At 43.6% G+C, this 14,532-nt stretch overlaps 1 protein-coding gene across 1 annotated transcript in view; it reads right to left on the bottom strand.

Annotated features, from left to right (window-relative positions):
• Positions 1-737: 737 nt before the first annotated feature.
• EXT1 (exostosin glycosyltransferase 1) overlaps positions 738-14,532 on the bottom strand; it is a 272,089-nt gene continuing 258,294 nt past the window's right edge. The window contains exons 7-11 of the mRNA XM_073330275.2: positions 14,030-14,125; positions 10,803-10,892; positions 6,054-6,214; positions 4,757-4,928; positions 738-1,233 (exon numbers count right to left, since the gene is read on the bottom strand). Coding sequence (XP_073186376.1) covers positions 1,048-1,233; positions 4,757-4,928; positions 6,054-6,214; positions 10,803-10,892; positions 14,030-14,125 — 705 coding nt within the window. The 3' untranslated portion in view covers positions 738-1,047. The remainder of the gene's footprint in view (positions 1,234-4,756; positions 4,929-6,053; positions 6,215-10,802; positions 10,893-14,029; positions 14,126-14,532) is intronic.

Raw genomic sequence — 14,532 nt, 5'->3', positions numbered from 1 at the left:
CCCTTAACTATTGTGACATAAATAGTGCCACCATGATACCTATTCCCCTGCACACAAGAAGAGCAACTCATGCAAACTGTAGCTTACCCATCACTGTAGCTGCTATATTTTCTTCTGCTCATAACAGGTATAAAATTAAAACAGAACTTCCAAACTCCTGTCACACCCTGATGAGAGGAGTCAGGATGATTTCTTACGAGTCACTCATAACTCAAATAGAACCTCCACCAATAAAAGGCATTGGCTTCCTCCCTTTGACTTCCATCCTATCTGTTGTGTTCTTTGTGCAAACCAGACAACTGACTAATATTTCCGAAGCAATCTTTTTTCCCCATTTAAAAAATAGGGTTTAATTGTCTTTGTTTCCTAGAGGGAAGGATCTTAACTAGGCTTCACTAAATGGACATTCTTCAGCTTTCCCTCTGTGCAATAGAATGGTTGATACATTTACTGTCATTGACTTGAGCAGTGAAAGAGAAAATTTAAAAAAAAAAGGGCAAAAAAAAAAAGGCATTAAGTGAAACAATGTTTAATTTCTGTCCTGTTTGTGCTTGATCTTTTTTCTTAGTTTTTTTTAAACTGCTGCAATTTCTACCTGTGAGAGCTGAACTTTTAATTTTGCAATTCTCATTCGGTTTTCCCTGCAATGATATTAAAATGCTTGTAAGAAAGCAATGGCAGCTTCGAATGCTTGTAAGAAAGGAATGGCAACTTGGAAATATTCACACCCAACACCATTTTGATTAAAGAAAGAACTCTGTTTTTAATAGTTGTGGGTTTTTTTTGATCATTAAAAAAGTTTTAACCTGCATAGCAATCATTTCAAAAATAATTATTTAATGTTCCATAATGAAACTGTACACAACCTAGTCTTGAACGACAGAAACCTGTGAGGTGGTTTGAAGCAGTCCAGCACAATGATTCCTTGGAGCCACACAACTCTGCTTTCCACTTGCATGTGGTTTTGTCCTCGCTACAGTCTGGCTCCAAGTGTCCGTGGATCTGCACTGGGCATGGAGAACAGTTCAGTCCCCTCAGCAGGGCTCCTCAAAGTCGTTCAATGTCTCGATATTTCTTCCTCAGGATGGAGACCTGGTCTTTAAAGAGGACAGGGTCAAGCCTCATCTGAGAATGGATCAGCGGCATATAGCCAAACCAGCTGGCGAAAGTGTTCATGCAGCTCTGCCGCTGGGCAAAATGATCTGGGTCAGCCCAGCGAGAAGCCCTGGAAGTCTGAATGGAGAGAAAGGAAATGCTAAGTCATCATGTCAACAACGCTGTGTAAATGGCAGGAGACAAGGTGTTACCGAGGCTGTGCTGTGAGGTGATCTCAGCACCTCATCACCTGGCTCTAAAACCTCAACATAGAGCTGACATTTGGTAAGAAATAGATACTTGGTATCTATATTTCAAGCCACGTGGACCAAATTCTGACCTTAGTAACAGCTGGACAACTTATTATTACTTATTATTTGTATTGCAGTGGTGCCTAGGAGCCTGAGTCATGGATCAGGATCCCATTGTGCCAGGCACATTACAAACAGAAGAGAAAGACAGTCTCTGCCCCAAGGGGCTTACAGTCTAAGTGTAAGGCAAGATGGATACAGACAGATGGGGGAGTACAAGGAAATAATGAAACAATACTGGTCAACATGATAAGCACTGCGCAGGGCCGCCCAGAGGTGGGGGCAATTTGCCCCAGGCCCTGCAGGGGCCCCCAGGAGTATATAGTATTCTATAGTATTGCAACCTTTTCTTATGGAAGGGCCAGTGGTATAGCCAGGTGGAGTGAACAGGGGGAGCGATCGCAAAAAAAGGCACCACCCACTGCGGCGCTTTTACTCACCCGGCAGCGTTTTTACTGACTGGGCGGTGCTCCGGGTCTTCGGCGGCATTTCGGCGGCGGGTTCTTCAGGGCCGCCAAATACACCCGGAGTGAGCGAAGGACGCATTGCCAAAATGCCGCCGAAGACCCGGAGCGCCGCCGGGTGAGTAAAATTTAAAAAGACGCTTAATTAATTAAAGGGCCCCTAAAATTGCTTTGCCCCAGGGCCCCTGAATCCTCTGGGCGGCCCTGGCACTGTGTGCCCTTGGCTTTGTGACTGTTAAAAGTCTTTTGGTTTATGGTGATCATTAGGCTCGTTTAGAACAGAAATACCTCGGGATAAATCCTCTGAAATACGTCAAGACATATCTCTATTTCAACCCAATTCCCATATTATTTAGAATCTCTCTATTTCAACCCAATTCCCAGATTATTTAGAATCTCTCTATTTCAACCCAATTCCCAGATTATTTTTGATAGCGGACAATAAAACATTATTCCCCCACGAAAAAAGCCATTTGGGGTGCAAATGTCAGAGCTAAATGTGCAACCTCCAAGCTATATTCTAACACATGTCATCAGTGGGCACACATGGCAGCTTAAGTAGCTAGAGTGTTCATGTAAGAGCTTCAAAACAGCCCAAGGTCCCCCCAAACTAACAGCCCAATCCAAGTCTCACTGAGGTCTATGAGAGTTGGAGGAGGCCATAAAACGCCTAATTCTGGGAGTCGATGTTGGAGTCAATTTGAGCGGAGAATACTGAGCATCTCACAGGACTGAGCCCTAAGAGATGAACACTGTAACACCATTATAGTTTGTCAGGTCAAAAATCCATTTTGAGGGCCCAGTCCTGCAGCCCTTATGCACGAGTAATTCCCACCGAGTCTGAGAGTTCAGTGGAACGTCTTAGTGCAAAAACTCAGTCAGGTGCGTCAGCATGATCAGGGCTTTAGAATATTGCCTACAAATAAACGGGCCCTACAGATGCTCAGAGAGCCTGGTGGATGGAGCCAGCACAATACACTTCGACAGAGAAGTAGAGGAAATAAACTGGAATCACAGAAATGATTACATTCCATCAGACCATGCTAATATAGCACTTTTCAAAATTAGTATGAAAGCCACATTTCATATTTACCTAAAATACTAATAACCTTACTTTCAGAGGTTCTGATCATCCACAACTCCCATTAAGGTCCATGGCAGCTATGGCTACTCAGCACCTCTGAAAATCAAGCCCTAAAAGCTTTGAGGGAGTTGTTATTCTCCATTGGGAAAATAATGCACCTCACTGTATGTAGGAACCCACTCGATCCAAAACAAGTCTTTGAAACAACAGACTATAAGTGTTCAGAAAGTGCCATTAAAATCTATTTTGTGCCATCTCTCGTATGTTTACTTTTGTGTGTACTGCAATTTTTTTTTAAACAGCGTAAACTCAAAGTTTGTTCATTAAATGTTAAAACAGCGATAGAGTCAGGAAAACTGGCCATTTTAACTCGAACAGTAGATTCTAATGTGCACTAATCCCAGACACTTGATTATACATAATCACAACAGGGCAGGCTAGGAAAAGTGTGCTCTGGTGGATTATAGAAGACGTCCAGCCATTAGCATTGAATTTCCATATGACTATTAATCGGTGTCACAACCTTAAGGTTCTGTTATGTTAATTTTTTATTTGTCTTTTCAAGGGATTACGAACATGGACCATTCAATTCCCTGTAGCTACGGGTACAGCTTGTTTTAGGAAGACAATTGTAACTCATTTTTCGTTTACATTACCATCTCCTGCAAAGGCAAGCCTGTGTGTAGTCTGAACTGAAGAGCCAAAGTACAGCTCTGTGGACCAGTGGAACTCAAATGGGTAGCGGAAGGTACCTTCTGAATGGTGCAGATGGAGGCATTTTGGCCATGTAAGGCCCTCTTCTGGGTGCTTCAGTGAACACACCAACCAGTGGTACCTGTGGCACCAGATCACTGAATTGTTAGTACTGTCAATTGGAGCCATCGTGATGCCCTCATCCAACTCCCACCTTTCTCTTTGGTGTGCAGTATCTATGGCACTGCTGGTCTCCTTTCTTCCCTACAACACAGCAGCAGCACTGGCCATGGGCTGCCTCCTGCACAGGTATGCTGGGGGCGCACTGTGTCCTCTACTCCCACGACTCACTTACGCAAGAACAGTAGAACGCCATGCTTGCCAAGTTTCTGTGTTATAAAAGGTATTCTTTTCAGGGGGCAGGATCCTTAACTAGTAGCTAGAAAAGGCAAATCTGCTCACTATGAAAACTAATTCTAAAATAAATAATTTGCCTAGGAACTACAGAGGCTACTGAGCATATTGTGTCAGCAGTGAGACAAATATAACAGCACGTGGATGGTTCTTCCTTATCTCCTTAACGAAGCAACTTAAAATAAACATTTGAAAATAACAAATTACATCTGTTGTGACCCAGTTTAAAAACACTGCTCCAGTCACATTGAGAATGCGGTATTATTTTTAAATAGCACAGAGATTTCTCTGTACATTACATTAATTAATAATCATTAAAAAAAAAACTTTTAGAACAGCACAATAGGCTTGCACCTAAACTATTAATTAAATAATTCTCTTAACTGAAATTCAGCTGTCATGGAATCTGTTGCATGAGTTTTACATCACCATGAATAAATAAAACAATATGGGAAAATGAGGGAGACAATGTTGCATTCCACAGGCAGATATTTGCTATCTCTATTGTTGGATTTTCCTTCGGTTCATTAAAAATATTCCCAGCTCCATTTATGATTTTATCAAACAAGGAATCATGAAAAATTAAGCAGAATTTCATTCAGCCCACAGGTTTCCTACAAAATGTGTCTGGTCTGGAAGCGAAAAGTGATTTTACCAAGACTACTCAAAGGATCAAACATGCTCTAGACACATACCTGCCCCATCATGGTCTCCTTATACTGTTTTTTCTGTGTTACTTTGATTGGAGGCAGTTTTGTCACAGCAGATACCAAAAAATTCATTAGAATGTCCTCACAATTGGCCAGTTGGTCCACCATATTCTTCAGGCTGGCAGGCAGGTAATGAGTGTACAGGTAGTGATAATATCTAGAAAGCCAACAACAGGGGCATTAATGCAAGTCTTTGCCTTACTGAGGCACATGGACACCACAGGATTTCAATCCCAGTTGAGGCCCTAACTCACTGTGTGACCAGGGGCACACCATGGGACCTTTGTTGCCTCAAACCAGAAAAGTGGGGAGGAAAAAGCAGGATGATACCATGAAACTAAGCTATTAGGGATACAAGAATTAAAAACTCCACTGGGCCTTTTACAATTAGTGGGAGAGAGATAGGGTTGACTTTAAATCTTAAGCAAGATAATGCAAGACTAGAATTCGGACTAGCCCATGTGCATTGTTGTAGCCAAGGTGGGTAACTGTAAGGAAGAGCATGCAGAGGCAAGAAAAATCAGCAGGTGTGGTTGGAGAGAAAATGGAATATGGCCTAATAAGGCCCTCACAACCGCAGTTCAGATGATTTTGTTGTGGACCTAAATAAATCTAGATCCCTCTTTAACCGGTGCCTACTTCCTCCTTTGTGGGGAGTGGATCAGATACAGAAGCATAATATGACTTTATTAAAGGCTAAGAGAGGCCTCCTATCTACCCTGCTCTACTGAAGTGTCAGTGATGTGAATTCTCTCCAATATACTGTGCCTGAACTGCAAGGTGTCACGACACTAAAGATTCAAGTGGCTGGAAGAGTTAGCCATGACAGTCAGCTACCACAAACCCACAGTCAGTCGGGCAGCAATCTTCACTCCTCTGCACTACAAGCCATTTGGCCCAGGAGTTTAATAAATTTAGGGCTTCTTTGAAGGGCATAATTCCTGATATTAAAAAGAGCAGTTAGACTTCCTCAAAATACAAGTGACTTCAAAAGAGATCCAGGGAACACAGTTATGATTACCAGATCCCCAGAGCCAAACTGGGAATTTAAATTATTACCCTATAAACAGAGGAGAGCTCCATCTATTCTCTACCTATGTTTCCAATAGGACCCCCCCCCCTTTTTTTTGGAGGGGAGACAAGAGTTCCTTTTGGGGGGGGGCGGGAATGATAAGATTTTCATTCCGTCTTTCGGTCAGGAACAAATTTATTCACCACCTTTAATCAAATAAATAAATAAAAATAAAATAATAATAAAGACAAAGATGCTTTGGTTTCTTACTTGTGGTAAATAGCAGCTCCTGTCAATACCATGGAATAGTCATTAGTCCATTTGGATGTATAGCCCCATCTCTCCTTAGTATTATCCCAAAAGTGACTGCGAGCGGGGTACCCTACAATCCTCTCCGGAAAACTCTGCCATACTGTAAATGCAAAATCCACCTGCAGGCAAAGACACATGCCAAATGAATAATCAAACTGTTTCAGTAATTGTCAACAAAACAAAATATTATCTTGCCGCTAATTCATAATTCAAAATCTTCAAACTGTTGCAAAACATTAATTCGGTGTATTCATCAGTAAATTAAAGTGACTGCTTGACATTTTGCCCTATAATTATGCACATTTTAATTTTTTCTGTTAAAGAAACTCTAGAGCACTGCAGCATTACATTAACATTTTGCAGGCATGCCCTTTACGATTCAAACCTTTCCAAACAGAATGGTATGTGTGTGTGTGAATTTATACTTCTATGCCAGGGATGGCCAAACTTACTGCATACGACAATCTTCAGAAGTTCGAGAGCCAGGGCGCCACTGCCAGGCCTCGGGGCTTCAGCCCTGCAGCAAGGTGGTGGGGCTGAGGGCTTTTGCCCTGCAGAGTCAGGGCGTCTCAGGGCTTCAGACCTGTGGGGCGCACCTGCCGGGGCTCTGGGCTTCAGCCCCACGACCCCTGGCAGGCACCGTCTGTGGCGCTGAAGTCCCAAGACCCCCCTCCCTGCTGGCATAAGTGCTGGAACTAGGAGTTTGGGGGGTGCTACCCCACCCCCTGCTTGAAGTGGTTTCAATTATATACAGGGTTTATAGTTTGGTTTAATGACTCTCAGCAGCCTCACTATAAAAATTATTCCAGGCCCCCTGCCTGCTGGGCAGAAGGCTCCCATCCCCTCCACCCCACTGCAGGGCAAAAGCTCCTTGTCCCACCATGCCGCTGCAGGGCAGAAGCCCCGAGCTCCCGCAAACAGTCTGGTAGGCCGAGAATGGGGAGAGTATGGAGGGCGTCAAGAGACCACTTTAACTGTAAAAGAGCCGCATGCAGCTCACGAGCCACAGCTTGGCCACCCCTGTTCTATTCTATAGCATATCCCCTCATCCTGCACCTTTAAGCAGCTCATCTATACTCTGCGCATGAATTCAATGTTATCAACCCGAAGCATTTTAAAATCATACGTCAGGTCCTCCAAACACAATGAGATTCGCTCAAAAATCATGGTGGTTTTTATTTTAAATAATAAATGTGGGGTTCTATCTATTTTCCTTCTGGCTTTTCAGCTTTTACGATATACTTGCGTCATGTTTTTAAGTTTTTCTTTGCAGCCATGAGGGGCAGAAACTTACTAAAAATGGATGAGATTCTCATGTAGTTAACATGACTCCAGGAACTGGGGCTTTATGAAACATACTTTATCAGCAGCTTCATGATAAAATTGTGAGAGCTGGCAACATTGCTAATTTCTCTTTAATATCCCAACCTCTGAGCACAAAAAAGGGGTTGCCCATCAAGAAGAAGAAGGGGAGCAAAAACCAACTATAAATACCGAGGCCAAAACCATGCAAAGCTACTGAGAGCTACACCTCAGTTCCACACTGATACCTGAACTTCAGCCTAGACCAAGGGTGGGCAAACTTTTTGGCCGGAGGGTCACATCTGGGTGGGGAAATTGCATGCAGGGCCCATGAATGTAGGGCTGGGGTAGGGGGTTGGGGTGCAGAGGAAGGGACTCAGGGCAGGGGGTTGGGTGCAGGAGGGGTGCGGCAGGGGGTTCAGGGAGGGGGGTTGGGGTGCGGGGTGTAGGTAGGGTTCGGGGTGCGGGCCCTGACCTGGCACCACTTACCTTGAGTCGCTCTGGGATGGCAGCAGCACACAGCATGACCCTGCTGCCCCTTGCCTGCGGATACCTCCCCCGAAGCTCCCATTGGCCGTGGTTCCCCGTTCCTGGCCACTGGGAGCTACGGGGGTGGCAATCCCGCGGGCCGGATCCAAAGCCCTGAGAGGCCAGTTTGCCTACCCCTGACCAAGACTCAGACAAAACTTTGCTCAAAAATCCTCCCAATGAACCTTTCAGCAAACATGACCAGAGTTTCACGTTTGTGCTGTTAAGGATTCACAGATATTTCATCTTTAACACAGTAACACTTCTCTTACAACAGTTACATTTCTTGTAATTATTGCCAGAGCTTTTTCATTTACAAATTATTCTGTGAAAGAGAAGAGACACAAACGTATTGGTACATGCAGTTAGAGGCATAATCTATTCTTTCATGTTGTTTGCAGGAACTTGAATCAAATGGAAAGCCAATGCAGCTAAAGTAGTTAATTCTTGTGATAATGATTTGGATGAGATCTGAACTAACACATCAAAGTACTAACGTTGATCTTAAGGCCCTTTCCTGTAAAACCTGACATCTGTTTTCTTTAGACGAGTTTGAGAATCTCAGGTTAAGAAAAACAAAAATAAACCATCTACATCTACAAGTACCGACTACTACTACTAACCCAGCTCATGTCCTCGCTCATGTATTGTTTTAATATCTGTCCTTGTAATAGACAGAAGCATTAAAACAAGCTGAGCTCCCTAGGAGAAGATGAGCCACAGTTTATCCCCTTAAAACACTCCTTGTCCTAGATAATTTTAAGCAGCATTACCACTCAGCTGATCAGCGGGAAAAGCAAAGAGTCACTTCAATCCCTGTATCATTCCCAACCCATACTGATTTCTAATTGCTTCCCATACAAATATCCCTCCAAGCAGCACTTTTGGGCTGCTACCCTTGGAAATGAAAACAATAGACATTACGCTTCATTTCATTATGAACGAAAAACCTTTATTAACACTAGAGCTGAGCAAAGAGTGGAGAACGTGTTTGGTGAATATTCATTCACACTTGAAATGTCAGCTTGACCGTGCTTGGGAATTTTTTTGTTTGCTTTCCCTAGGATGAACACTTGTGAAAAGTGGATTTTAAGTGCAAATGTTAGCTGAAAGGGAATTCTGAACTCAACAATTCAACTACGTTTGAAATGGTTTAGGTTTATTTACATCAGCCATCCAGTCAGGGAACAGAAGCAATATCAAGGCCCTGGTCCAAAAAAGAAAACTATGTAGTAAGTCCCTGCCCCGACGTGCAGTCCCACTGAAGTGGATGGGGTTCTACCTAGGCTCAGAGGCCTGCCCACATATTTCCCATTGCAGGACGAGGGCCCAACTGATGTACGGCGCTAACACACACAGACAGACACACACACTATTTTGAATATTTGCAGCAAATTACTCAGAGCAGTGAAAATGCTACGAAGAAATTCACAATTCATTTCACAAAACAAACAAACATTAAAATTCTGCCACCTCTTTACCATAAAAAGGGGCCAAATTCAGTGAAAAAAAAGTTGCCCATTATTTGCTTTGTGTAACCAAAAAAAGGGTGTAATGACTAAGATTACAACCACTAAAATGGGTGTGTGTGGTGGGGGGAAATGATGGGAATAACAAAGTGGGCTCCTGTAGTACCTTGCAGGAGACTCTGGGTAAAATCCTGGCCCCAAACAAAATCAAAGTTTTGCCATTGACTTCAACAAGGCTGGGATTTCACCTTGTCTTGAGCAAGAATCTTGAGCCGCGGGCCAGTGCAAGGAGTCTTCCTTGGAGAACTCTGGACTTTGCCCATGTTATCTCACAGAGGCTGCGTTCTTCCCAATCTGGCAGGAATGGCCCAGGTGTGGCCTGAGGGCCAATGCTGCCCTCTTCTACAATACAGAGCGCAGCACATGGGGACTACCGTGGATCAGCTGAAGGGCTGAATGCTGGGACTAGTAGTTCCATACTGGCAAGGAGAGTCTCTGAGGTAAATTATGTGTGGTCTTAGGGCTTATAGCAAGCTGCCAATGCAATACTCAGTCTGGCAAAACTTGGGCATACCTGCCCTAACGTAAGGTGTAATGGGATCATCTAAAGGGCTACGACTATTGACAATAGTAAGAGCAGCATTGTGGGGCGAAGTGGGGAGAAAGAAATGGTTCTGGATATGATGAAGGAGGGGGAAAGGAATAGAAGACTGAGAAGAAAATCAAGTCTCTAAGCTTTTCAATAGCCACCATTAATAATGTATTTCCTATGTATTGTGCTTCTATATAAACAGTCATTAGTCTCCTCTGTGGTTTTCAGGACAAGGTTCCAGAAATCAATACTCATCCCAGTTGTAAAAATTGGTTTTTTACAGAATCTTTCCTTTCTCTCCTTTTTTTTTTTTTTTTTAGTGCAATCTTGCTTTGGGCACAAATGCCGGAATGTCTCAACCATCATGTATCTCTAGCTCTGTGGCACAGTGATACTGTTAGCGTATTGTGTGTGTGGAGGAGAAAATCAAAACACTTGTACCCAGGCAGAAATACTGCCTTTGAAGCAGAAATAATGTCCCATCGTTGAAGCTAATGTGTGGGAAAGGGAGGAACCACGATCAGCACAGCGGAAAGGTAATGCTAAAACAGACTGCTGTTAGCTGTCCACACCTGCCTATGTTACTAAAATGATAAAGAAGGGAAGAACCACATGCTAATGATGCCAATTAACCATGAAAAAATCCTCTCCTGCTGGCAGGTGGCGGCAAGATTTTTTGAGACAAATGCAATACATTAAGCCTGGGGTGTGAGCGGGAAATATTATAAAGACACACACTCTGGCAAACAGGTCCAAAGAACAAGGGTGGGCATCAGGCTGGAAAAGCCAGAGAGATTTCAAGAGGATGGGTCTTACCTCGGTGGTTGAAAGCACGGTGTCCTCGTCAAGGCTTAGCACAGCATCTGTGACTATGTTGTCATAAGGTAGGAAGCGACTGCTCATAACCTGTGAGTTTCAAAGAGAGAGGGGAGAGGGAAATAACTTGAGACACTCATTTCTAAGGGAAGGGGAAAATAACCCTTCTGCATATTCTATTTTACTCTTCATTCTTATTTCGTCTGTGGCACATCGTACATCTTTATCTGATAGGAAGGATTTCTCAGCTCAAGGGTGAAAGGCTGTCATTTTCCATCAGCCCAGCAGTCAGCTTATACCTTGTACCTGAGGAATTAATTTCTGAGCAGATCTGTCTCTCTTGAGCAGGCTGCCTTCCTCCAAAACCCAGACTGTAACTGCATCTGCTGAGAATTAGACAGATGTAGGGTTCTTCATGGCTGACACCTGTCTGGCAGCTAGAGTTGTCCCTCACCTCCCCCTCTCTCCCACTCCATTCCACTCTAAAATGAAGTGCTCAGAGAGACCTTGCACCTTTGATAGAGCCATTCTGTTGGCAAGCTAATGACCCCACCTTGCATCCCAGACCTTGTCTACACACAAAAGTTGTACAGATTTAACTGTAATGGTATAGTTGAAGCGGTATGACCCTCCATGTGTGGATGCAATTATACTGGTATAAAAGTGTTTATACAGGTATAGCTATTCCTGTATGGGAAGGAGAATAAGCTATAGAGGTAATAAGGCATTTTTATACGGGTATAACTGCATCCACAGTAGGCATTATACTGGTATAAAATTGGTGTGTAGATCATGTTTTTATGCTAACCTGGGATATGTCTCAGTGTAATGGGAACTAGATGCGAGAGGAGGAAAAAAGAAGATGACAACAAAAAAGGGGAATCTATTTAGGTAATTTTTGGTCTGCATTACCAATGAGATCTAAGCTTCTTTTGAGTACTGAAAAATGGATATAAGAACACTACACACGCATTCTCTCTCCCCCGCTCCTTTTCCAGCCTGTAGGAAAAATTGCTTGATTAGTTTATAGACTGTGTGTGTGTGTGTGTGTGTGTGTGTGTGAGAGAGGGTATATTGTATGTGCCTAACTCTAACAAATACCCGCGGGGCCTGTCTCTTTATTATACTTCGGCAACACTTGTACAGCTTGTCATGCCAATAAAGCATTATTGAGCTGCATGGTGTGTGAAGAAATCATCGAGTAAAAACTAAGATGAAGAAATGAGTTTTGCACTTAGCTGTGAAAGCTGATAGTGAGCTCATGTGGAAGTGAGTTCCACAGTCCTGGGCTAGTTCCTGTGAAAGCTCTGTCTTCTACACAACTGTCACTGTTTGGGTGGAACTTAGCTGTCATTGAGGTCATGATTGCGGAGGAAAGGACAGTCTGATAGGTAGCCATAGTTATTCCTGTGGAGGGCTATCAATAACAGAACAGAGTTCAAATTTGGCTCTGTGTTCAGTGGGAAACCAGTACAGAAAGTAAAAGAGAGAAGATTGGTTTCCGTAGAGGATTTCTAATTGGCACTAATATATGAAGAAAAATAATTCAATCAGGGGGAAGAAGGGAACGACAATCCCATGCAATTAAATATTTACACTGTTCGTATAGTGAAAGAACAGAAGAAGTCAGGAAATCAGAGTTCTGTTTCTGACTCTTTTACACACTTACTATGTGAGCTTGGACTAGCCACTAATTTTTATCTGTATCCAAGATGAGCCAGCTGTAAAATGGGTGCAATAATGCTTCTCTGTTTCACAGTAGTGTTATGAGGCTTAAAGTGCTTTGGGATCCTTGGATAGAAGGCCCTAGAGAAATGCCAACTATGAAAATTAAGTCCTTTGTTAGACCTTTGGAGTGCACGGAGCAGCTCAGCAAGACTTGTGAAAACAAAAAGCTTTTCTGTTTCAGAAGCCATTTGGTACGTGATGTGATATTAGAAAGGAGAGACTGTCCACCATAAACACATTTTTGGGAACTTAGGAGATAGGTTTGTAAATTAAACAGCTCCCAGGACAGTTTCTTCATATGCTTAGAACTGGCCTGGGTGGTCTCCCCAAACCCCACTCCCCAGCCCCAGGCAATTCACAAAGTATGAAAATAGAGGGGAAAAGTCCATAATGTTTGCAATGCTCAGAAATCCCCAAGCAGCAGCAGCCTCTCTTAGCCATGCAGCAATTCTCTTGACCCTGTTTACATGTCCTGTGACTAAGGTAGAACTATTAGCTGTCAGCTTAGCAGTGCCCTGACTTTCCCCTTGTTAAGTCTACTGGGGAAAAGAGCGAAGACAAGGCATAAAAATTCACAATAGGATTTTACACCCAAAGCAGCTAAAACGTCCCACTGTGAATTCAGGGGAAGAAAAAGATGATAAAAATCACAGACTGGCCCAACTCGGATGCCTCGGCTCTGACTTCCAGCATTGGCATTAGAGAGAGATGATGAAGAATGGGCCTGATTCTCTACTCCATGCCAATGCTCTGGGTGTATCATTGGCATGAGTGCAAAGCGGCACAAAATGCCACTATTCTCACTTGGTAACATTTTACCCCCACTTTGCACTTGCGCCTGTGACTACGCACAGGGGAGGGCATCAGAGTACCTGGCCCAGTGGCAGAATTTTTTTTCTCTCCCCCTTTGCTGTCTTCTCTTGACCAGTCAACTGTGCTTGGATCCCACTCGGTTCCCAGGCTGTGCATATCTCCCCACGCTCTCCTTGTGAGCACCCTATGTACTTGTTGACAGCCATACAAGCCATAAAAGCAGCTATTTCTCACAAGTTGTTGGAGAACACACTTGCCAATTTCTCTGGGAGCCTAATTTCCAAATCTGAACACAGATGAAGGGTCCTCAAATCCTGCGTCAGAACGCTCAGACTAGCATTTGGGAGCATTATTAATTTAATGCTCCTGCCTGCTGACAGGCATGCAAGATTAGCACCTCCTCTCTAGGTGGCCACATTTGAAAATTCAGTCCCTTATGCCATTCTCAGACTAGCAGTATTGATTGCCACCTTGATCAACAGCTGACATGTGATGAAAAGACAAAATTTCACGCACTGAACTTTCATTAGAATGATGAGTCTGCAATCAGATTGGTACAAAAGGCAGTGGTAAAGGAAGGGGCATCACCCACCTGCTCACCACTAAACATTCGCCAGCTGGAGAAGTAAGTACCCAGTCCCATTGCACTATGCTTGCAATCTTTGACAGTTATTCTCTCCACCTACCTTGCTTTCCCCTTCAATGACTATGACAGGCACAGGAGTGGCAGGCCAGCGGTGTTTGGCTGGGAGGGGTTTATCACAATTCCATAAAACAATGATCTGAAAGGAAGATTGACCTATGGTGTTAGACACACATGGGTATACTTATGCCTGTAGCATTCAAGCCTGGAGGACCCTGAGCACCAAATGGATTCAATTTAGGACAGTGGTTCTCAAACTTTTGAACTGGTGACCCCTTTCACATAGAAAGCCTCTGAGTGTGACCCCCCCCACCTTATAAATTGAAAACACTTTTTTATATGTTTAACACCATTATAAATGCTGGAGGCAAAGCAGGGTTTAGGGTGGAGGCTGACAGCTCGTGCCCCATCCCCCATGTAATAACCTCATGACCCCCTGAGGGGTCCCGACCCCCAGTTTGAGAACCCCTGGTTTAGGAGTTTCAAAAAAGGCAACATGATCAAATTAATATCAAGTTGGTATAAAAATAACATCCCCCAGCTACT

This window comes from Lepidochelys kempii, chromosome 2 (assembly GCF_965140285.1).
Source record: "Lepidochelys kempii isolate rLepKem1 chromosome 2, rLepKem1.hap1, whole genome shotgun sequence".
NCBI classification, from domain to species: domain Eukaryota; kingdom Metazoa; phylum Chordata; order Testudines; family Cheloniidae; genus Lepidochelys; species Lepidochelys kempii.
Note: the sequence above shows the minus strand (reverse complement) of the source record. Positions and strands in the feature narration are given on the sequence as shown.